The sequence below is a fragment of the Coregonus clupeaformis genome, chromosome 35 (genome assembly GCF_020615455.1).
Source record: "Coregonus clupeaformis isolate EN_2021a chromosome 35, ASM2061545v1, whole genome shotgun sequence".
In the NCBI taxonomy this organism is placed as follows: Eukaryota; Metazoa; Chordata; class Actinopteri; order Salmoniformes; family Salmonidae; genus Coregonus; species Coregonus clupeaformis.
Genome location: NC_059226.1, coordinates 35563476 through 35586912, shown reverse-complemented (window position 1 = coordinate 35586912; position 23437 = coordinate 35563476). Strand labels below are relative to the sequence as shown.

The 23437-nt window shown below is 42.0% G+C and overlaps 1 protein-coding gene and 1 pseudogene across 3 annotated transcripts in view; both read right to left on the bottom strand.

The window, feature by feature from the left end:
* Positions 1-2112: 2112 nt before the first annotated feature.
* LOC121550521 lies at positions 2113-7178 on the bottom strand (annotated as a pseudogene). The gene is made up of 4 exons (XR_006657786.1): positions 6967-7178; positions 5782-5924; positions 2905-3019; positions 2113-2702 (listed from the first exon to the last, which is right to left on the bottom strand). The product of XR_006657786.1 is annotated as a methionine-R-sulfoxide reductase B1-A-like (transcript).
* Positions 7179-9001: 1823 nt separating this feature from the next.
* The window catches only part of LOC121551642 (cytoplasmic phosphatidylinositol transfer protein 1-like), a 93638-nt gene continuing 79202 nt past the window's right edge, over positions 9002-23437 (bottom strand). For both annotated transcript variants that reach the window (XM_041864347.1, XM_041864348.2), the window contains exons 6-9: positions 21554-21652; positions 18163-18318; positions 17566-17629; positions 9002-10563 (exon numbers count right to left, since the gene is read on the bottom strand). In XM_041864347.1, coding sequence (XP_041720281.1) covers positions 10247-10563; positions 17566-17629; positions 18163-18318; positions 21554-21652 — 636 coding nt within the window. In that variant the 3' untranslated portion in view covers positions 9002-10246. The remainder of the gene's footprint in view (positions 10564-17565; positions 17630-18162; positions 18319-21553; positions 21653-23437) is intronic.

Below are 23437 nucleotides of genomic sequence, written 5' to 3'. Positions count from 1 at the left end.
AGTCCCCGAATTGAACTTTAACAGAGGCAATTATTATGCATTAATTCAGTGCTTCATTGTAATACATGATGACTTGTATTTAATAAAAAGCAGTAGCACTGTATTTAATGTCTAATAGATGGCTATTGGCTTAAGTGTTATAAAAGACAATCAAACAACTTTTTAGGCTATTATCCCAGGACACTTCATGCACTGTCCTCCACACCTTCAGCAGCACAGACTGTGAGCTGCTGAATATTCAGAAGCAGGAGAGTCCCTCTCTTGGTCCATCATATAAGAACTCATGACCCAGTCCGTTTCCACACTTCCCACAACAGACCTGAAACAAACAACATCCAGAAAGGATTCCCTCTGTTTAAAAATTCTGTATCCTTGTTAAAAGGTTACACATTAAACATATTAAAGTGCCACTGCTCAAAAATAGCTTATGTTGTAACATTAGGTGGTGGAAAACTGAAGCCTCTATTGCCAACAATCACACTAAGTCACAACAACTCCTACACACGTTAGGTCTCCTATAGGCCATAAGGGTGAATCAGTCCCTCTCTGACTGCACACACAACACACCTTCACTGGTCCCCAATTTGTGGACACACTGTCCTGGTGGATGGTCTGAGAGAAGGCAGGCCATGGTGAGGAATGCTCAAACTTGGATATGCTGGAGAAGAGCTCATATCCACATTCTGAACATACAGTGAGCTTTAAAAGTATTGGGGCAGTGACACATTTTTTGTTGTTTTGGCTCTGTAATCCAGCATTTTGAATTTGAAATTATACGACGACTTTGAGGGTATTTTCATCCATATCCGGTGAACCGTTTAGAGATTACAGCTGTTTTTGTACATAGTCCCTCCATTTTAGGAGACCAGAAGTATTGGGACAAATGCACTTATATGTGTCACATTTATTGTAAATAAGAATAGAATATGTTTCTAAACACATTATTCACGATTCATTCAGGACGATCTGTAAAATGGGGGGACTATGTACAAAAAGTGCTGTAATTTCTAAATGGTTCACCCGATATGGATGAAAATACCCTCAAATGAAATATGTCAGTCTGCACTTTAACCCCACAGTCATTGTATCATTTCAAATCCAAAGTGCTGGAGTACAGAGCCAAAACAACAACAAAATTGTCACTGTCCCAATACTTTTGGAGCTCACTGTATATACCTGAAGGGAGAACATGTAGGATAGTAAGGGCTTGAACAGGGGTCTATTAAGTGGGGAGGGGCAATGTTATGAGTGTTCCATATAGAAATGTAATGTATAGAGCAGCTCACATGATGCCCTGTTTATGACTGAGAACTATGCCTGTTCTACACTTTTTATCTACATTTTCTAGAATGGTGCACCCACTCAAATAGCCCAAGGTTTATAGTTATGAAGTGCTTCATTTCTAAATGCCAGAGTAAAGTGCTTCAAGCAAACACTGTTGGTGAAGAATCACTAACATGTAAAGACAATAAGCTGCTGTATCCTTCCTGACCAAACTGTTTGGCAAGTCAGACATGCAGCTGGTCATTTTGCCCACTTACTGTACCAGGTTGGAAGTAGTCTTTGTAGACCTCTCCACCGGAGAAGAAACAATATTACATTTTATCAATTTCCTTCATGGCAGAAAACCTAGATGGGACTTAGAAGCTATAGTATTGTTGACCTACAACTATTATAAAACTAGAATGATTCAGGAGAAGTGTGTTCCTGCATGTTAACAGAGCATGTTAGCCCACATTCATTGCCAGATCAAATGACAAGCCCGTTCGGGTTGTATAATGCATGGTCTCATGTCTGCCACAAGGTGGGAGTATAATGCATCAAATCAACAAAAAAAAACTGTTACTGTGACAGTATATTGGACAACAGAGGTGGAACAAGATTAGTTGTTCTGTTCAGCAATGCCACAGCTAGATATCTCTCATTGAGTATTATAACCCGAGTATTGATTGAGTATATATTAACGATAGAGTATTATCAGGTCTGCTAATCTCATGAGGTGAGTACTTTAGAATACTGGCATGATTGATGTGTTTGTCATAAAGATGGCTGAGAAACTATTTTCATGACACACTTGTTTAGGTTGTGCCCATAAAAATATAAACAATGTAATCTTCTATAAAAGTATATCTTTATTTCTCTTTTTGTTTGCATATTATACATTGTGACCGTAAGACGATAGACAGTGATGTAAATAAAATCTATCTTTAAGAGGCTCACAACGTCATTGATAGAACTGATTAACACATAGTTATACATTGATAGATTGAGCCATACATCAGAGCACTACTGTATATAAATTAGGAACTCTTGAAGTTACATTCAACACTATGAAGGCTACGTAGTGATCCCCCCTTTCACTGACAATGTTCAAATAAAAATTAAACAATGATTAAATGAAAGAGGCTATCTTTGTGTAACCGTGTGACTCCTTGTGCGTCTGTGTTATGATTGTGTAGTATTGTTCTATTATGATTGTGCATTATTGCGTAATGTAGCTGGCTATTTGGTTCCCCTGTCCTTGTACAGTGAAGACATTGACCATCAGTGTCCTGGAGGTCCCAGAGTGGGCTTTATCACAGGACACTTCATCCACTGTCCTCCACACCTTCAGCAGCACAGAGACTCCAGAGAATCCTACTGCTCGACCACCACTGTGACTCCATACCCCTGCTGCTCACCTTACAGTCCATCTACCTTATCTGTGGAGAGAGAGAGGACAACATTTTGGTTCAGAGTTTTTAAGTGTAACATTAACTATCCAGTGGTTAATGTGTGCTCAGTCAGATTGGTTAGGTATCAACGAGAGACATAAAAAGCCTTTACTTATGTGATGTTGAAATAGCCCTATCTAATCAAATTGGCTTGACATTCCGTGACAACGTAGTTTAAGTGAACCCGTACCTTTAGGGACGAACTTCAGTGAGCTGCTGAATATTCAGAAACGTGAGAGTCCTTTCTTTGGCCCGTCGCCCACAAACTCATGACCCAGTCCATTTCCACACTTCCCACATCGGACCTGAAACACACAACTATCAGATTCCATCTTTCCATACAATAGTATACTCAATTCTATGTGCTACATTTTTACCAAGAAATAAGTGTTTTCATTCATAAAACTCTGAAAACCCTATGTACACTGAACAAACATAAAACGCAAAAATGTCAACGATTTTACTGAGGTAGAGTTCATATAAGGAAATCAGTCAATAGAAATACATTCATTGGGCCCTAATCTATGGATTAATAAAGATATGCATATGTTGGTCACAGATACCTTTAAAAAAAGGTAGGGGAGTGGATCAGAAAACCAGTCAGTATCTGGTGTGACCACCATTTGCCTCAAGCAGCGCGACACATCTCCTTCGCATAGTTGATTGTGGCCTGTGGAATGTTGTCCCACTTCTCTTCAATGGCTGTGCAAAGTTGCTGGATATTGGCGGAAACTGGAACACGCTGTCGTACACGTCGATCCAGAGCATCTCAAACATGCTCAGTGGGTGACATGTCTGGTGAGTATGTAGGTCATGGAAGAACTGGAAAATGTTCAGCTTCCAGGAATTGTGTACAGATCCTTGCGACATGGGGCCGTGCATTATCATGCTGAAACATGAGGTGATGGCGGCGGATGAATGGCACGACAGTGGGCCTCAATATCTCATCACAATATCTCTGTGCATTCAAATTGCCATCGATAAAATGCAATTGTGTTCGTTGTCCGTAGCTTATGCCTGGCCATACCATAACCCCACCGCCACCATGGGGCACTCTGTTCACAACGTTGACATCAGCAAACACCTTGCCCACACGACGCCATATAGTTGTGAGGCCGGTTGGACATACTGCCAAATTTTCAAAGATAACGTTGGAGGCGGATTATGGTAGAGAAATTAACATTACATTCTCTAGCAACAGCTCTGGTGGACATTCCTGCAGTCAGCATGCCAATTGCATGCTCCCTCAAAACTTGAGACATCTGTGGTATTGTGCTGTATGACAAAACTGCACATTTTAGAGTGGCCTTTTATTGTCCCCAGTACAAGGTGCACATATGTAATGATGATGCTGTTTAATCAGCTTCTTGATATGCCATACCTGTCAGGTGGATGGATTATCTTGGTAAAGGAGAAATGCTCACTAACAGGGATGTAAACAAATTTGTGTATAATTTGAAAGAAATAAGCTTTTTGTGTATACGGAAAATGTCTGGGATCTTTTATTTCAGCTCATGAAACATGGGACCAACACGTTTATATTTTGGTTCAGTGTACAATCAACTTATCAAACACATGATTGTTAGGGCCTTCCCAAGTTCAAAATGAAACACTGGTTACAAATGCAGAAATGGAATGCAATACTCTACACACATCCTGTTAAAATGAACATTGGCTCATCATTGCATTGACCACAAGCAGACAAGTACTTAACAATGAACAGTCAACAGAGGGATGCTCCTATGGAGTAAGTTTAAGTTGCCCCTAGACCAGTGGTCACCAACCTTTTCTGAGTCAAGATCACTATCGCAGTCAAAAAGCAAGCCGAGATAAACTGCTCAGATTTTTTTTAAACATTACATACTTTTTATAAAAACAAATCTGTAGGAATTACATTTGTGAAGTAGGCCTAATAGATTATCACAGCATATTGACTATATGCTTGGCCTGCCAATATTGTTCTTCTCAGACCATATTATATTTCAAAACTCGAGCTTTGATAACAAAATAGATCAGTTGTTGTATCACTTGCGAGGCACAGATGAGCATAAATTGAAATAATTCGCTTTTTTATTTTACTGGACTAATTGTACCTGCATCTGATGGTCAGTCTCAGCGGAGGGAGGGAGAGAGCAGCAGAGGATCCGCCTCTCACGGTCCCTGCTCTCTCCTTTCCTCCGGTGAGACTGACCAGAGAGGGTCAATGTCCACCCACTGATGGTGAAACTCAAGTCGCACCGCATTATTTCTGCCTCATGCACAAATTCATGTTGTTCCTATGACCAGAGAAAGTGAAATATTCCTTGATATTAAAATAGACATGACGAGCTGCTAATAATAAAATGCAGGGCTATCGATACACTTGGCTACTAATTCATTGCAGCTGCAGCACGAGTGGAAGTAGGGAGAAGTGCATTTATGTTTTGTAATAGTGTTGAATAAAAACAGTGCTGAATAAAAATGTAAACATTAAATTACTCATAAAAACAGCAGCTCTGTTGTATTCCTTGACAGTTTCTCTCTGGTCATGGTTTTAAAAGTTATGAAATCTAACGTAGGCTAGTGTCAAACTTTGCTGTGGGGTCGTGGAATCTGTACTAGGTGATTTGAGTGATCTGATTGGCTAGCACAGTAGGAGCACTTGATTTAGACACAGCTCTCCTGGTCCGCAGGGTAAGCGGAGTTTGTCCCCTCAGACAAATTAAATGGTTTAAAATGGGAACACTTTGCCTACCCGGCGCACAGGGCTTCTGAATCAAGTGCACCTTCCGCCAAAAGCACAAAGTCGAATACAAAAATAAATAAAGGAGTGCAAGCCTTTATCGTGGGATTTTCTACAGAAATGTTTGGTGATCGACTAGGAATGCCTAGAAGATCGACCAGTCGATCGTGATTGATCGGTTGGTGACCACTGCCCTAGACACTGATCTTGGGTTAGTTTTGCATTTCCCCCACTAATGGTTAAGATTGGGGAAGGGGAAGCTTAGCTGATCTTAGATCTGTACCTAGGGTACACTTCACAACTCTGGTCCAATGCAACTCCACTCCCAAACTGAGAGGATCTCACCTTGAATGCCCCAGGTCTTTCCTCGTGCTTGGACACACTGTCCTGGAGGACAGTCTCAGTGAAGGCAGGCCAGGGGGAGGAATGCTCGTACTTGGATCTGCTGGAGAACAGCTGGTGTCCACACTGGGCACACACATACAACCCTGGGGAGATAGAAGATTAGAGTGAGATCAGCCAAAAGGAGATCTAGGATCTATGGTCAACACATTCTCCAATGAAGTTACAGGATGATTTGACCAGTGAAAATGACAATGAGAGTATAAAAGTGCAGTTGACTCGCACTATTTCCTTATGGAAACCGGTTTGTTATCTATCAACCCTGGGGAGGGATCCATGTTCAACACATTCTCTTTGAGTGATGTTAAAGGATGACTTGTCAAAACCTACATTTGAAATGATGACATAAGTGGCAACCTTAAAATCGAAATATACTTGTATAGGCGCTACATTGTATTCTTATAAATAATATCATTTATATTTTCAATTATACTTTATAGTTACTGCAACTACTAATGTTTGGTTTACAGCACCTGTGTTTTCTTGGCACAGTAGAGTTAGTTGCTACAGTGTAACTGCCACTGGTGGTTCAAGCTTCCGTCGTGGTTTGGTAAGAGCCAGGGGCGCATTCAGCAGGACGCAACGTTTTGAAACGTTCAGATATAAATATGTTAGCTATGTAGAACAAACATGCTCTCTGACATGTAGACGAAGGACTCACGTCGCCTCTATTCATGGAATTTCTATCTGCAACGTTCGAAAACGTTTGGCAACGGAACGTGGCCCTTGTGTAATCAGCGATTACAAAAGCATGCTACTTTTAGTTAGCTACTGATTGAGCATAAATTAGGTCAGTCAATTTTAGGACACACACAGTTGGGCTACTGTAAAATATTCACCAGTGATATCTAACAATATAACTAACTAGCAAGCTAGACTTTATAGTTATGTGCCACACAACGTCCCAAACCAAACCAAATCAAATGTATTTATAAAGCCTTTTTTACATCAGCAGATGTCACAAAGTGCTTATACAGGAACCCAGCCTAAAACCCCAAACAGCAAGCAATGCAGATGTAGAAGTTAATTTTACTGACTAATCTCATGTTTACAAGTTTAGTTAGCTAAAATACTGTAGCTACTGTAACTGACTAACTTGCTATCTTAGCTAGCTGAGGAGCCTCTTACCAGTTTTAAAGTGGTCTTTAAAGACCTCACCACCGAAGAAGGAACAAAATGACATTACTCCACTTGCAATGAACCTCAATGTGAGTATAAAAGTGCAGTTGACTCGCACTCTTTCCTTAATCAATCCGGTTCGTATCTATCGGCTTTGAGAAAAGTTCAGACTTGTGCTTGCTTTGGGACAGCAGCAATGGGCAGGGACTGCTGAATGACGTCGATTGTTCAAAGCTCCAATTAAAGTGTACTTCCGGTTGCTTTACGGTGAGCGCTTCAAAATAAAAGCCTCAACTCAAATGGTTAGTGCTTTCAGGGATCCTTGGGACGTCCCTACCGGAAACCCTAACATTGGGAGAAGTTTGCTTTTTATTTTTACAACCAAATCTCTATTTTTAATGTAAATGGATGTTATAGAAGTGTCCAGACACTTTTTTGTTGTTGCAATTTCACTTGTTTTTGAGAAACCTAACGCAACCAGTGATTCATTCATTTAATATTTTTGCACTGTCTCTATGCACGCTCACAGGGCCCTACACACGCGCACACCAACTCACATAGGCCTACATTCATCATGTACGCTGCTGCTACTCTGTTTATCATATATCCTGATGCCTAGTCACCTTACCCCTATACATACTGTATCTACCTCTATCACTCCAGTATCCCTGCATATTGTAAATATGGTACTGGAACTGACTGACCCTGTATATAGTATGTTTACTTACCTTTTCGTGTTCTTATTTCTTATTTCCCGTGTGTTTTTGTTCTACCTTATGTTATTTTTAGTATTACTTTCTTATTGATTACGGCATTGTTCGGTTTAGACCTTGCAAGAAAGGCATTTCACTGTACTTGTGCATTTGACATTAAACTTGATACTTTCTCATCCTTGTTTTTCAGTACGGGGGCTCTGAAAAAACATGAACAAATGCTCCAAAAACACCCAAATACGTCCTTTTAGAAACTAAAATGCTGTCAGTATAGCATGAAATTGTGTCATTCCGAACTTTATATTCGGGCCACTTCCCCAATCCAGCTGTTCCATTCTCTGTGTAGCCTGCTGCTACAGGTAACTGCCGAAATGAAAGAAACACCAACATAAAGTGTGTTTATAGGGCGTTGGGCCACCACAAGTCGCCAGAACAGCTTCAATGCGCCTTGGCATAGATTCTACAAGTGTCTGGAACTTCCTGTGTGGTAGCACATGCTTTCAATATACTTTGTATCCCTCATTTACTCGCGCTTCTTTTATTTTGGCAGTTACATGAAGAACGGACGGAGAGGTATCACTCGAGTCTCAACAAAATGGAATCTAACGTTGCAGATAAAGTTAGGAATAACACAATTTAAGTTAGGAATAACACAATTTAATGTGTACAACATGTGAAGACCTGCATCACTATACTTTTCTGTTTCTAAAAGTGTTTTTGGAGCCTTTGATCAGGTTGTTTTCAGAGCCCCATAGTGCACAACAAAAATGAGGAAATTAATCATTGGCTGGGGGTACGTTTCTCAAAAACAAGTGAAATCACAAAAAAAAAGTGTCTGGACCCTTCTACAACAACCATTTACATAACAAATAGAGGCTTGGTTGTAAAAAAGCAAAATACTCCTTTAAAGAAAAGTTCATTCAAAAACTATTGTTTGGTATTTGTTTCATTAGTCCACTGTTGATAAAGTCCCAAAATGTAACGTTTTGCATGTCAGCAATCAAGTTTTCAAGACATAGAACTTTCAAAATACAGAAAGCTTCACAGTATTATGCGTTTTGCCCTAACCCTAACCATAACCCTTACCTAACCATACCAACTTCAATGAGGTACGGACGTCCCAAGGAATCCGGATAGCAAGGACCCTACTCCAACGTACAACAAAGCATCCAGTGACTGCAAGTAGCAAGTTGCAGACTAATAGGCCAGACCCTACTAACCTAACCCATTTGTCATTTCAGTTGAATAAACAAAACAAAAACCGATTAACTACAGATATCACAATTCCCCCACTTATTTTGTCATTTTATTTATATGAATGACACCAGACGTTTGAGCAATATTACGTTTATTGATTTGATATAAAACACACCAACAACATGATTGCAAATGAATGACTTAAACCATCCCTAAAAGCCAAATCACAACATTGATCCGACATGTTTTGTCCTGTCGTAGTCTGTATTAAACAAAGGAAAAACACCATACTGTATAGAAGACAGCCATTTCAAAGGTACATTTCCCCCCCAGTTGAAAATAAAAGCAGAGGCTGGATATTCAAACCATGCATTTTTTATATATGTCATTTAAAGGACACCCTGGCCAACAAAACTATACCAACAGAATACAGATTCAGAAAGAGAATACCTCCACTTTAGATCTCTCCATAGACCTCTTTTTCTCTCTCAAATACAGAGATTACAGCAATTCCATAGCATTGAAAGACATCAATGAATTCAGCATTTTTACAATAGATAACTCTTAAATATACATATTTACAAAAAAAAACACAGGATAAAAAATAACACTCTCCTGAAATCCACCGTTTTACTTTAACTGTTTCACTGCGACCTACAACAATCCATGAATGACAACCCCAACACACAATTAGAACTGAAATTACATGGTGTCAATTTCCAACCAATAAGAGGGCATGAGTGCAAAGAGAAAGGAGAAAATGAGTTTGATCATCCCACACATTTATAACCATATGCATAAAGATTGAGCTGATTGAAGAGTATATTTATCTGATCTCTGTGTATCTAGGTAACAAACCCTGAGATACAGTATCAATTGAGATGAAAGAGGGCTGAGACACTGAAGAGAAGCACAAAGTATTCAGAGGAATGTGAACTAAATTAAATCAGACTAGAATTTATCTCCACATGAGCTTTCTGGCTGGTAGATGATGCTGGTTACTGTGTTTCGATGGGACCGATGGAGAGGTTAAGAGGTTTTTAAAAGACACTCAGTGGGTGTGTGTGTGTGTGTGCGTGCGTGTTTGCGCGTACATGTATGTGGTGTGTGCTTTGAGCCTCCTCTCCAAGTGATGCATGGTGATCAGGCTGACTATCTCTCTGCAAAGGCAGACCAAGACACAGTTAGTTGGTGACAGTGGTAGGCTTCAGGGTGATACCTGCAACTGCCTGTGAAGAGGCATTTACCACACCACCAAGTTATAGGAGGTCTGTGAACAACACACCCCCTTTTACATAAGTTGTCTAGGGGACAAAATGGATGTTCATAGCCACCCCCTGAATGTAGATAGGTGTATACTACTCCTCTGGGTCCCCCTCTCATTCAGGCTGGGGGCTAGGGGTTGAGCCCCAGGAGAAGATACTAGCCAGCCTGAAGCCTGAGTCCCTGCGATTGGGGTCGGGGAGGGTCAAGGTCTCTGGGGCTGACTTCTTCCTGGGCCGGTCCTTGGGCACAGAGAGGAACTCTGGAGGCTCTGTGGCGAGGGGGGTGGAGGGGGCGCTGGAGGGCCCGTTGCGGGCCACCGAGGCCAGGGGGGTCTCGGTGATGGAGATGGATGGGGGGAAGGGGCCGATCTTACGGTTGGTGGCCTCCTGGGTGGCCCGCTCGTACTCTCTCACCTCATCCATGGTCATTTCTTCAGGAGGGGAGAGAGAGGGAGATATTATAACCCCATGACATCTACTGTATGTCTTAACTGTATGTCTTAGCATTATAGTGTAATAACAGAATTACATGATACAGTAAATACGTATCTGACTTCACCTGTTGGATTTAAAAGAGCTTACATTTCAAAGGCTCTGGGAGATGAATACAAGCAATACATGAAAAGGAGTTCCCTGCTCTGAACACAAATCTGAATTCATAATCGGTTGTGTGTGTTCCAGAGGGGAGACAGTAACACAGTCATCATCCGCTCAGTCATCATCCTTGCTCACAAGTATCTGTGTGTGTCTGTGCTTGTGTGTGTGTATCTGTGTACGTGTGTGTGTGTGTTAAATCAAATTGTATTTGTCACATGCTTTGTAAACAACATGTGTAGACTAACAGTGAAATGCTAACAGTGACTTTCTTACTTGTGTGTGTGTGCTTTAGTGTGTGTGTGTGTGTGTGCGTGCGTGTGTTTGGGTCCGTGCACGCGTTCTGTACTGTTCCGGTAGGACAAAAAAAGCAAGTTCAATGCAGTAAATGACAATGCATGAACGTTTGAGTGTGTTTGAATGGATGACATGAAATGAGTCAGAGAGGAAGAGGGAGATGAGACACCAGCAGACATTAGAGAAACAGTGAAGGTAGAGTGAAGACATATGGCTGGCTGTCTCAAGGCTCTCTACCACGTCCAGTGAGTTTATGCTGTGGTATGCTGTGGTTGTTGGACATTGCCAACTCTAATGTTGGTTTTCTCATGCATGTGTTTCTCGTACTCCTGCACATCATCCCAAGTCATATCTGTGGAGAGGTTCCAGACCGCCACCGTGCCACCTGTTAGCTAGCTAGGGCACTTGGTGCAGGAGGTACAAGGCCTTGTGGGAAGGGTCAGCAAGAGGTCAGGAGGTCACACAGCCATAAAGAGCTGGGGAAGTTGGCATAGTCGGTGGGTAGTCAACCATTAGCGACAAACGCTTGATGGGCCAAAGCGGTGATAACATGGTCAAAGTCACCAAACGACAATTAGTTCAGGTGAAACTGCCCAATATTGTCTGCTTATACATTTAGAGTGCTGCTTTCCAGTCCAGAGCCGTGTTATAGGGAAGTGACTGTGCAATGAGAGAAAAACCAACAAATAGGGCCGGCAGGGGTTGGAACCAAAATAATTATTTCATTCTGAACAGAACAACTATTTTTTGGTTCCGCTCCAGTTTTCTGACCAGCATGATAAAGTTATGAACCCGTTCAAGCAAGTCCTGGTTATGAGCCCGTAAATTAAGTCTAGTCCTGGAATAAAATTCACTTTCAATTGAGATTCTCAATTGAGAATGATTTTAATCAAAGACTTCACCTGGGAAACCAGGGAAACCGGCTCCTTTGTGATATAGCGTAAGTACTGGGAGGGTATGGATATGGGTTAAAGGTCCAATGCAGCCATCTTTATCTCAATATCAAATAATTTTGGGGTAAAAGTATCTTACTGTAATTGTTTTCAATTAAAATGGTCAAAAAGAAACAAAAATAGCTTCTTTGCAGGAGCAATTTCTCAAGCAAAAGTTTTTCTAGGACTGTCTGGGAGTGGTCCAAGTAAGGAGAACTGAAAACTAGCTGTTATTGGCAGAGAGGTTTGGAACTCTGTTTCTTATTGGTCTATTAACTAATTTACCACCTGGTGATATCACAAGGCAGGCCAAAACTCCATCCCACCTAAACAGGCTGACATTTCAGACAGCTCTTACACTAAAAGGGCATTATCATAATGTTCACAATTTCACAGTATTATTCCAACCTCATACACTCTTAGAAAAAAAGGTGCTATCTAGAACCTTAAAGGGTTCTTCGGCTGTCCCCATAGGAGAACCCTTTGAATAACTCTTTTTGGTTGCATGTTAGAACCCTTTTGGTTCCATGTAGAAGCCTTTCTACAGAGGGTACCTACCTAGAACCAAAAAGGGTTGTACCTGTAACCAAAAAGGGTTCTCCTATGGGGACAACTGAAGAACCCTTTTGGAACCCTTCTTTCTAAGTGTGTAGTGTGGAAATATACAGTGGGGAGAACAAGTATTTGATACACTGCCGATTTTGCAGGTTTTCCTACTTACAAAGCATGTAGAGGTCTGTAATTTTTATCATAGGTACACTTCAACTGTGAGAGACGGAATCTAAAACAAAAATCCAGAAAATCACAATGTATGATTTTTAAGTAATTAATTTGCATTTTATTGCATGACATAAGTATTTGATCACCTACCAACCAGTAAGAATTCCGGCTCTCACAGACCTGTTAGTTTTTCTTTAAGAAGCCCTCCTGTTCTCCACTCATTACCTGTATTAACTGCACCTGTTTGAACTCGTTACCTGTATAAAAGACACCTGTACACACACTCAATCAAACAGACTCCAACCTCTCCACAATGGCCAAGACCAGAGAGCTGTGTAAGGACATCAGGAATAAAATTGTAGACCTGCACATGGCTGGGATGGGCTACAGGACAATAGGCAAGCAGCTTGCTGAGAAGGCAACAACTGTTGGCGCAATTATTAGAAAATGGAAGAAGTTCAAGATGACGGTCAATCACCCTCAGTCTGGGGCTCCATGCAAAATCTCACCTCGTGGGGCATCAATGATCATGAGGAAGGTGAGGGATCAGCCCAGAACTACACGGCAGGACCTGGTCAATGACCTGAAGAGAGCTGGGACCACAGTCTCAAAGAAAACCATTAGTAACACACTACGCCGTCATGGATTAAAATCCTGCAGCGCACGCAAGGTCCCCCTGCTCAAGCCAGCGCATGTCCAGGCCCGTCTGAAGTTTGCCAATGACCATCTGGATGATCCAGAGGAGGAATGGGAGAAGGTCATGTGGTCTGATAAGACAAAAATAGAGCTTTTTGGTCTAAACTCCACTCGCCGTGTTTGGAGGAAGAAGGATGAGTACAACCCCAAGAACACCATCCCAACGTGAAGCATTGAGGTGGAAACATCATTCTTTGGGGATGCTTTTCTGCAAAGGGGACAGGACGACTGCACCGTATTGAGGGGAGGATGGATGGGGCCATGTATCGCGAGATCTTGGCCAACAACCTCCTTCCCTCAGTAAGAGCATTGAAGATGGGTCATGGCTGGGTCTTCCAGCATGACAACAACCCGAAACACCCAACCAGGGCAACTAAGGAGTGGCTCCGTAAGAAGCATCTCAAGGTCCTGGAGTGGCCTAGCCAGTCTCCAGACCTGAACCCAATAGAAAATCTTTGGAGGGAGCTGAAAGTCCGTATTGCCCAGCGACAGCCCCGAAACCTGAAGGATCTGGAGAAGGTCTGTATGGAGGAGTGGGCCAAAATCCCTGCTGCAGTGTGTGCAAAGCTGGTCAAGACCTACAGGAAACGTATGATCTCTGTAATTGCAAACAAATGTTTCTGTACCAAATATGAAGTTCTGCTTTTCTGATGTATCAAATACTTATGTCATGCAATAACATGCAAATGAATTACTTAAAAATCATACAATGTGATTTTCTGGATTTTTGTTTTAGATTCCATCTCTCACAGTTGAAGTGTACCTATGATAAGAATTACAGACATCTACATGCTTTGTAAGTAGGACAACCTGCAAAATCGGCAGTGTATCAAATACTTGTTCTCCCCACTGTATATAAAACAAGAAAATCATGTTTTTGACTGCACTGGGCCTTTAATCTGAAGTGGAGCAGCGCATTAGTGGGTGGACACAGGGTGGTTTGTTATAGTGGTGGTTAATGGACACACACTCTCAGGAATATTATTAGACAAACCTTAGTAATGTAGGCTGTGGAAGACCACAATGTAAGGACAGAGGGAAGGACCACTGGTGTACAGCAGGGCCATGTTCATTTAGGGCACACAACGTTTGAAATTGTTTTGCAACAGAAAATAAAACTTGTTTTTCTTATTGGACAGGTAGTCCATCTCTGATTCGGTTTCTTTTTTTCCATTTGGTGCTGCTAAATGAATATGACCCAGATGATATTCAGCCCACAGGAGGTTGGTGGCACCTTAATTGGGGAGGACGGGCTTGTGGTAATGACTGGAGCAGAATTAGTGGAATGGTATCAAATACATCAAACACATGGTTTCATTTACTCCATTCCAGCCATTATTATGAGCCGTCCTCCCCTCAGTGGCCTCCACTGATACAGCCACTTTCACTGAATCTCCCACAGCTCTTGGAGGAAGGGGGAAAAAATTAATGGATATGTGCCCACAAACAACGCAAGCTAGATTGACCTAAGGCTATAGTGCATCTCCTGTGCTAGTTATGTACTGTATACTGGTTCATGTTGTATGTGAATAGGGGAAAGAGCAGGCTCTTGTGGTCTTAAATGTTCCTCTATCTTTAAAGTCAGGCTCAGTAAGTCCCAAATAAAATAGCTACTGACTCTCAGCATGCTCTCATGTTCTCTCATCCTATGACCCATACAGTACAGAGTCAAGTGCTCTCTGTATCTGTGTACAGATTCTCTGAATCATTCTGTTGCAGTGGAAACATCTCAAGTGGCACCTTCTCTGATGAAGGCCAGCGAGAAAACGTATTGGTTGTGAGAAATGGGCTTTATAAATACAATGAATCTATTGTTATTATAAAGAATGTTTATGTTCCTTTTCCATGACAATCGTGATGCGTCAGCTTTTCAAAAACACTTACAAAGTTAAGTACATAATTCAAAATGTACGAAAGAGTTATCTGGCCTATCAATTGTCTTTTTTCAAAAATAATACAGCTAAGAAATGTATCAACAGGGTGAGAAGTGTAGTTTCAGTCAGATCTGCATTCAAATACTATTAGAAATGATTTGAAATAGTGTAGCTGTTTTTGATTGAGCTTGCCTGTTGCAATGGAACCAATAGAAAATTATTGGAAGTACAAACCCCACCCACCTGGCCCTCCAGGCAGGTTAAAGCTTAAGGTATTTGAAAGATTTTAAATAATGTCGTATTTGAACTTAGGTCTTGTTGCAGTGTACCTTGTGTTTGACAAGCCTGGTCACACAGATCCACTTTATAAGCCTTTTGCTCATAGTGTTGAAACAGGGAAGCAAATCAATGAAACAGTGAAGACATGCTTAGACAAGAAATGCTCAGACTAAAAACATAATACAAAATAATGGTTATTAACACACCTCAGTGTGGGTAAGAATCCTGGCCCCAACACTACTCTGCATCTCCCTCCCTCTCTGTCTCCCTGCTCAATAAAATACAAATACTATGAAATATATATCTATAATATATATATATTATATATATATATATATCTATATATATATATATATATATATATATACAGTGGGGAAAAAAAGTATTTAGTCAGCCACCAATTGTGCAAGTTCTCCCACTTAAAAAGATGAGAGAGGCCTGTAATTTTCATCATAGGTACACGTCAACTATGGCAGACAAACTGAGAAAAAAAAATCCAGAAAATCACATTGTAGGATTTTTAATGAATTTATTTGCAAATTATGGTGGAAAATAAGTATTTGGTCAATAACAAAAGTTTCTCAATACTTTGTTATATACCCTTTGTTGGCAATGACACAGGTCAAACGTTTTCTGCAAGTCTTCACAAGGTTTTCACACACTGTTGCTGGTATTTTGGCCCATTCCTCCATGCAGATCTCCTCTAGAGCAGTGATGTTTTGGGGCTGTCGCTGGGCAACACGGACTTTCAACTCCCTCCAAAGATTTTCTATGGGGTTGAGATCTGGAGACTGGCTAGGCCACTCCAGGACCTTGAAATGCTTCTTACGAAGCCACTCCTTCAAATCAAATCAAATCAAATCCGTTGCCCGGGCGGTGTGTTTGGGATCATTGTCATGCTGAAAGACCCAGCCACGTTTCATCTTCAATGCCCTTGCTGATGGAAGGAGGTTTTCACTCAAAATCTCACGATACATGGCCCCATTCATTCTTTCCTTTACACGGATCAGTCGTCCTGGTCCCTTTGCAGAAAAACAGCCCCAAAGCATGATGTTTCCACCCCCATGCTTCACAGTAGGTATGGTGTTCTTTGGATGCAACTCAGCATTCTTTGTCCTCCAAACACGACGAGTTGAGTTTTTACCAAAAAGTTATATTTTGGTTTCATCTGACCATATGACATTCTCCCAATCCTCTTCTGGATCATCCAAATGCACTCTAGCAAACTTCAGACGGGCCTGGACATGTACTGGCTTAAGCAGGGGGACACGTCTGGCACTGCAGGATTTGAGTCCCTGGCGGCATAGTGTGTTACTGATGGTAGGCTTTGTTACTTTGGTCCCAGCTCTCTGCAGGTCATTCACTAGGTCCCCCCGTGTGGTTTTGGGATTTTTGCTCACCGTTCTTGTGATCATTTTGACCCCACGGGGTGAGATCTTGCGTGGAGCCCCAGATCGAGGGGAGATTATCAGTGGTCTTGTATGTCTTCCATTTCCTAATAATTGCTCCCACAGTTGATTTCTTCAAACCAAGCTGCTTACCTATTGCAGATTCAGTCTTCCCAGCCTGGTGCAGGTCTACAATTTTGTTTCTGGTGTCCTTTGACAGCTCTTTGGTCTTGGCCATAGTGGAGTTTGGAGTGTGACTGTTTGAGGTTGTGGACAGGTGTCTTTTATACTGATAACAAGTTCAAACAGGTGCCATTAATACAGGTAATGAGTGGAGGACAGAGGAGCCTCTTAAAGAAGAAATAACAGGTCTGTGAGAGCCAGAAATCTTGCTTGTTTGTAGGTGACCAAATACTTATTTTCCACCATAATTTGCAAATAAATTCATTAAAAATCCTACAATGTGATTTTCTGGATTTTCTTTTCTCAATTTGTCTGTCATAGTTGACGTGTACCTATGATGAAAATTACAGGCCTCGCTCATCTTTTTAAGTGGGAGAACTTGCACAATTGGTGGCTGACTAAATACTTTTTCCCCCACTGTATATGTGTGTGTGTCAACTAACTGGGACAGAGACAAGAAGCAAACTCACCAATCCACTCATCCACCCAGGCAAAGGCTTGTCTGTGTCCTAGGAGCAGGACGTCACGGATAACCTGAGGATGGAGACAGGAGGAGAAGGAAGGTAAAGAGGGAGAGTGAGAAAGAAAGAAAGAAGTCAGGAAAGAAAGTTAGTAGACATACTGTAGTGAGAGGACAGGTGAGTCAGAGACGTTGAACTTTAAGAGTTGTTCTCTGTCTTCCTTCCACTCCTCCTCCAGTGAACGTTAGCCATGTGTGTCCCTGTATGAGTCATGGTGTGTGTGTGAGAGAGAGAGCGAGAGAGAGAGTAATGGTTCTGCATGTGATGTCAGGGAGAGAGACCCTCAGGCAAGGAGAGGGACAGCTCAGAGGGGGAACAGGGGTATAGGTAGGGGTGGAGGTGGCTAAATTGAATTGAAGGGAGAGGAAATGGATGGCTGAGAAAGTTATATTGGGAGAGGGCAAGGAGTGAAGAACGCCATTGTTGGTGTGTGTCTGCCTGCCTGTGCATCCCTGTCTGTCTGTCTGCCTGTGCATCCCTGTCTGTCTGTGTGTTGTGTGTGTGTGTGGATACAGAGAAATGGTGGGTAGACATAACTGGACTGACCTTGTGTACAAACTGCTCCACCCGTGTCTGAAGACCCCACACCTCGAACTTGACTGTCACCAGTTTGTAGGAGCACATGATGGGTTCCTGGCTGTCGATCCAGCCCTCCTGCAGCACACCCCGGTCTGTCTTCTCTGATTTAAAGTACCGCAAGTCCTACGGGAACCATGGAAACACAGTATGGACAGTATTAAAGCTACAGTCTGGGATTGGTAGATCTATTTTTGGACTTCTTTTGATATACTGACATTGATTCTTCAATAATTTAACTTAAAAATACCTCATGAGCTTAGTGCCACTGTCTTACCCCATCATTATGTATCTTTATAGGAATGCAATTCAATTCCTGACCCAATGAGTTTCGCAGTAAACATCCTCACAAGCATGAATGAACCATGTTTTCTTTGTCCAGGAGTCCAGCAGAATGGATGGTAGGTACCAGGTGGGTACAAGACTCATGGAGAGCTCAGCCTGGAGCAGCCCGCTGAGGGGTTTCTCGTTACAAACAGTACCCATTACGCATTCATTAATCACGCTTCCCTGGCAACTCATTATACTCTAATGGTCATTAGCAAGGAAGGTTGGGATGGTGAGAAGGGATGTGTTTCACACACACACACATATGCACACACAAACACGCACGCATGCACACTCACCCACACACACTGTGCACAGGAGGATAAACTTGTGGAGGCACTTTGCAGATTGCAGAAGAGACACTTCATAAAGTTTGGTTAGGTTGGGCCAAAGGGGGGGATAGAAGCTATTTGATGTGCACAGTCTGCCTTTCATGTGTTTCTTGATCATGTGACCTTCCCAGGAGAGAACTCTGTGCCCTTGTTATGGTATGAGGACTAGATGGTATACAGCTACGAACAGAATTGACTTTATGTAGCAGGTTAGGAGAACTTACGCAGCAGGATAGGATAATGAACCTAGCAGGTTAGGAGAACTTACGGAGCAGGATAGGATAATAACCTAGCAGGTTAGGAGAATTTAAGCAGCAGGTTAGGATAATAACCTAGCAGGTTAGGAGAATTTAAGCAGCAGGTTAGGATAATTAACCTAGCAGGTTAGGATAACTTACGCAGCAGGATAGGATAATTAACCTAGCAGGTTAGGAGAATTTACGCAGAAGGTTAGGATAATTATGCAGCAGGTTAGGATAATTAACCTAGCAGGTTAGGAGAACTTACACAGCAGGTTAGGATAATTAACATAGCAGGTTAGGAGCATTAGGTTAAGGTTAGGACAATGGTTAGGTTTAAGGTTATTTGAAATGCTACAATTCTTCCCGAAATGACCCCAAAAGATTTTGACGATTTATGCGTCACTTTTGTCCGTAGCTGCATACCGTCTAGCCACAACCTTGTTATGGCCTAGAACCTAGAATATTTGTTTATGTGGGCAGGAAAAACTTCTGACTATTTCTGTGAAGATGTGTGCTTTGAGCACATTACTGAGTTATATATCATTGTTCTGTGATAATGTGAAATAGGTCTGAATTAGGGTTGCAAAATTCCAGTAACTTTCCCAAAATTCCCAGGTTTTCCATAAATCCTGGTTGAAATAATCCAATTTTTTGTTGTTTATTCCCTCCTGATTCCAGGAATATTCCAACTGGGATTTCTGGAAAATCTGAGAATTTGGGGAAATGTACCAGAATGTTGCAGCCCTAGCTTAATGTAATAGTATGACCATCTGTCAAATTCATCACATTTGAACAATGCCAGGTAAAACGTTGCTGCAGTTTGCCACATATAAGACTGAGGTTATGCTCTCTTGAACACAGCAGGTATCAGAGATCTAAAAATGGCTCAGTTCAAATCAAATATACTTAAATAGGCTTGTTGACAATATGTTGTATATCAGGAAAAAGCATGTTGTGGCTATTCTTAGCACAAGGGCATCAAATCCCGTCCTCCCGTCAAACATAAAAGACAGACCCATTGCTGTCCCCCTGACTCTAATAACAGACATGGTATAATCCCCCCCCCCTCCCCCCCACCACACACCACACACTTAGGGAGAGGCAGATAGCCAGTTAGTGATCAGAGGAGTGAGAAACTGTAAGGGGCTGTTTGAGGAAGATAACACCACGTATTCCTCCATCCCTCCACCCCCTTCCCTCCATCCCTCCACCCCCTTCCCTCCATCCCTCCATCCCCTTCCCTCCATCCCTCCACCCCTTCCCTCCATCCCTCCACCCCCGTCCCTCCATCCACCCCTTCACCACCCCTCCCTGATGCTTGTGAAGAGGGAAGAATAGAACATGAAGGAGAGCAGGGACACAGCGGTGAACACGGCTAATGGCAAACATGACCAGCTAGAGTTCTCTCTCTCTCTCTCTCTCTCTCTCTCTCTGATGAAGCTAGCAGCTAGCTGACCCTCAGGGCTGAAAGGGGAGATATGACCAGCTGGAGGTCTCTTGCCTGATGAAGCTAGCAGCTAGCTGACCCTCAGGGCTGAGAGGGGAAATGAGCAATGGAGATATGAGAGAAAGTGGGAGAGAGTGGGAGAAAGTGGGAGAGGGGATTTGTTATAAACAGTCTTAGAAAAAAGGGTTCCAAAAGGGTTCTTCGGCTGTCCCCATAGGAGAACCCTTTTTGGTTCCAGGTAGAACCCTTTTTGGTTGCAGGTAGAAGGGTTCTACCTGGAACCAAAATGGTTCTACCTGGAACCAAAAAAGGGTTCTTCAAAGAGTTATCCTATGGGGACAGCCAAATAACCCTTTTAGGTTCTAGATAGAAAGTTTTTTCTAAGATTGTATTCTCTTAGATATTCTGTTATCACCCTCTTACACTAACACGCCCCTCCCATACTCCATCTGATAACATGCCATTTTAAAAGGGCCCTGAGTTTTTCTGACTACGGCTAGTCAATCATCAATCACACTGCTCTCACCATAGGGTTTGATTAGATTAACTCTTTAACACACTGCAATTACAATAAAGCTCAATAGCTTTCCGGTGATACGGCCAGGTTGCTAGCACCCAGAGTTGTTCCTAATCAGGTCACATGGTCAGGTAAAACTCAGGGCCTTAGCTATCGTCATCCCCTTACAGGTTTATTAAACTATGGGTCGGGACCCAAAGTGGGCCCTGGACATTTGAGAATAGGGTTGCAGTTATGAGAATACATCCATCCCCTCCTCCCCCTGCTCCTTCCAAAATGTACACTTCCACACTCTCTTGCATGGTTTTAACAATGGTGGAAACTCACGCCAGTTAATGCTTACACCAGTCATATGGTTTTAAATCCATGATGGTGAGTGTACAAGTGCACACTTGTACTGGAAAACGGTGGAGAATTGTGACTGTCAATGTCCACTGCTGCTGAAACAGTGATTTGGGATTCCTAACCCTTGATCCCTAACCTTTGACCTCCTCACCTCAGACTCCTTGTAGTAGCGCTCTGGGATCTCGTCGTAGGCAATATCCACGAAGCACACCTCTATCTCCTCCTCCCCTTTGGGCTCGCTGTTAAAGATCTGAGGGATAGAGAAAAAGAGACAGGCACGTGTGAGGTCATTTTAGAGAGAGAGAAAGAGAAAGAGAGAGAGAGAGAAAGAGAGAGCGAGAGAGAGAGAGTTAATCAACTGTTCTCCAAGTCTAAGATGCAGGGACCACCATGATGAGGATGTTGTATTTATTTCAGCAGCATCTTATCTATGTAGATATCAGTGATCTTAGGAATGACTTAGGAATGAAGCTTAGTGAACAGTCATTCCCACAGCAGCCACTAGGTGGAGCTCTGATGTTTGGGTAAGTTGAGCGAGCGAGCATTGCATAACACTGATAGGCCAGAGCTGCCAATCATTTAATCACAATGTTTGAAGGGGGAAAGCCAGGCTTTTAACGGTTATGAGTGCTTTACTCCTTTCCCCATTAAAATCATTAGACCTCGTAAGGTGACGGGTGCTTTTCGCCAGGAGGATACATTTAGCTCATTTAGCAGGAAGAAAGAAAGAAAGAAAGAAAGAAAGAAAGAAAGAAAGAAAGAAAGAAAGAAAGAAAGAAAGAAAGAAAGAAAGAAAGAAAGAAAGAAAGAAAGAAAGAAAGAAAGAAAGAGACAGAGTTGGTGCAGTAATAATCTCCTTCAAAAAGTTGAATAATCAGCTCAAAAATCCATCCATTACTGACATCAATGTATTCATCTACCAACCTTTGCATGATAAGTAGACCGGGAGGATGAAAAACTGAACTGAGTAATGATGTCTTTGAGAGTAGAGGAAGTAAAGCCTAGGGAAATTGGGGCATTGATGGGATGACTTTAAAATTCATCAAATACATACTTTAGTCTCAGGAATTAAGTCAAGGTCGTGTTCATTTAGGGATTACCTGGAAATGTCCAATAAAAAACGTTTATTTCGTTTTCTATAGCAAAACGTTTTAAAACCGTTTTCATTATGTCCTAATGAACACAACCCAGGACAGACCTAGGATAATTTATATTATATGACATAATGTAAATGTTGTGGAATGGTAATGTGAATATATCCCCCACCAGGAAATGAGGTTTAGTAGTGAGAGGAACAAGAAGCAACAGTCCCTGTTTAAAGGACTGTATCAGACATGCAGACAAACCCACACAATATCACCCTATATCTTATTTCCTTTCTATGTTGCTGTTTTTCTTTATTCCCTTAAATCTCTCTCTCTCTCTCTCTCTCTCTCTCTCTCTCTCTCTCTCTCTCTCTCTCTCTCTCTCTCTCTCTCTCTCTCTCTCTCTCTCTCTCTCTCTCTCTCTCTCTCTCTCTCTCTCTCTCTCTCTCTCTCTCTCTCTCTCATTCATCCTGTGCTCCCCCTTCTCTCCTTTTCCTGGTTGTCTGAATATCAGTCCTTCATACTGTACGGAATTCAAATATGTAGTCAAGGAGCTGTAGGCAATCATCCCTTTCTCCCTGACATACCAATTTTCACAAAAAGAAGATGCAACAGCTGAAAGTAGTGCACTACATAGGGAACAGATTGTCATTTGAGATGCAGATATGTAACAGAGTAAACCCTTAGTGTACAATACAGCTCATTTTAGTAGTCTGCCTGTCCGTCCATTTCATTAACTATGGATGTCCTTGACATGTCCTTCACACCAGAAGAAGGGGCATTAGTCATGAGTAAACCTATTGTGTAACATGATGCAATGTGCATCCGACAGCAAGCCCCACCAAGATGATAGATTATTGACTTGGTAACTCTCCTAACACAGAGTTATACAATATAAAAGCAAAGGGATGAAAAGAAAAAAGAGAATTGAAAGGGAGGATGTATAGCTA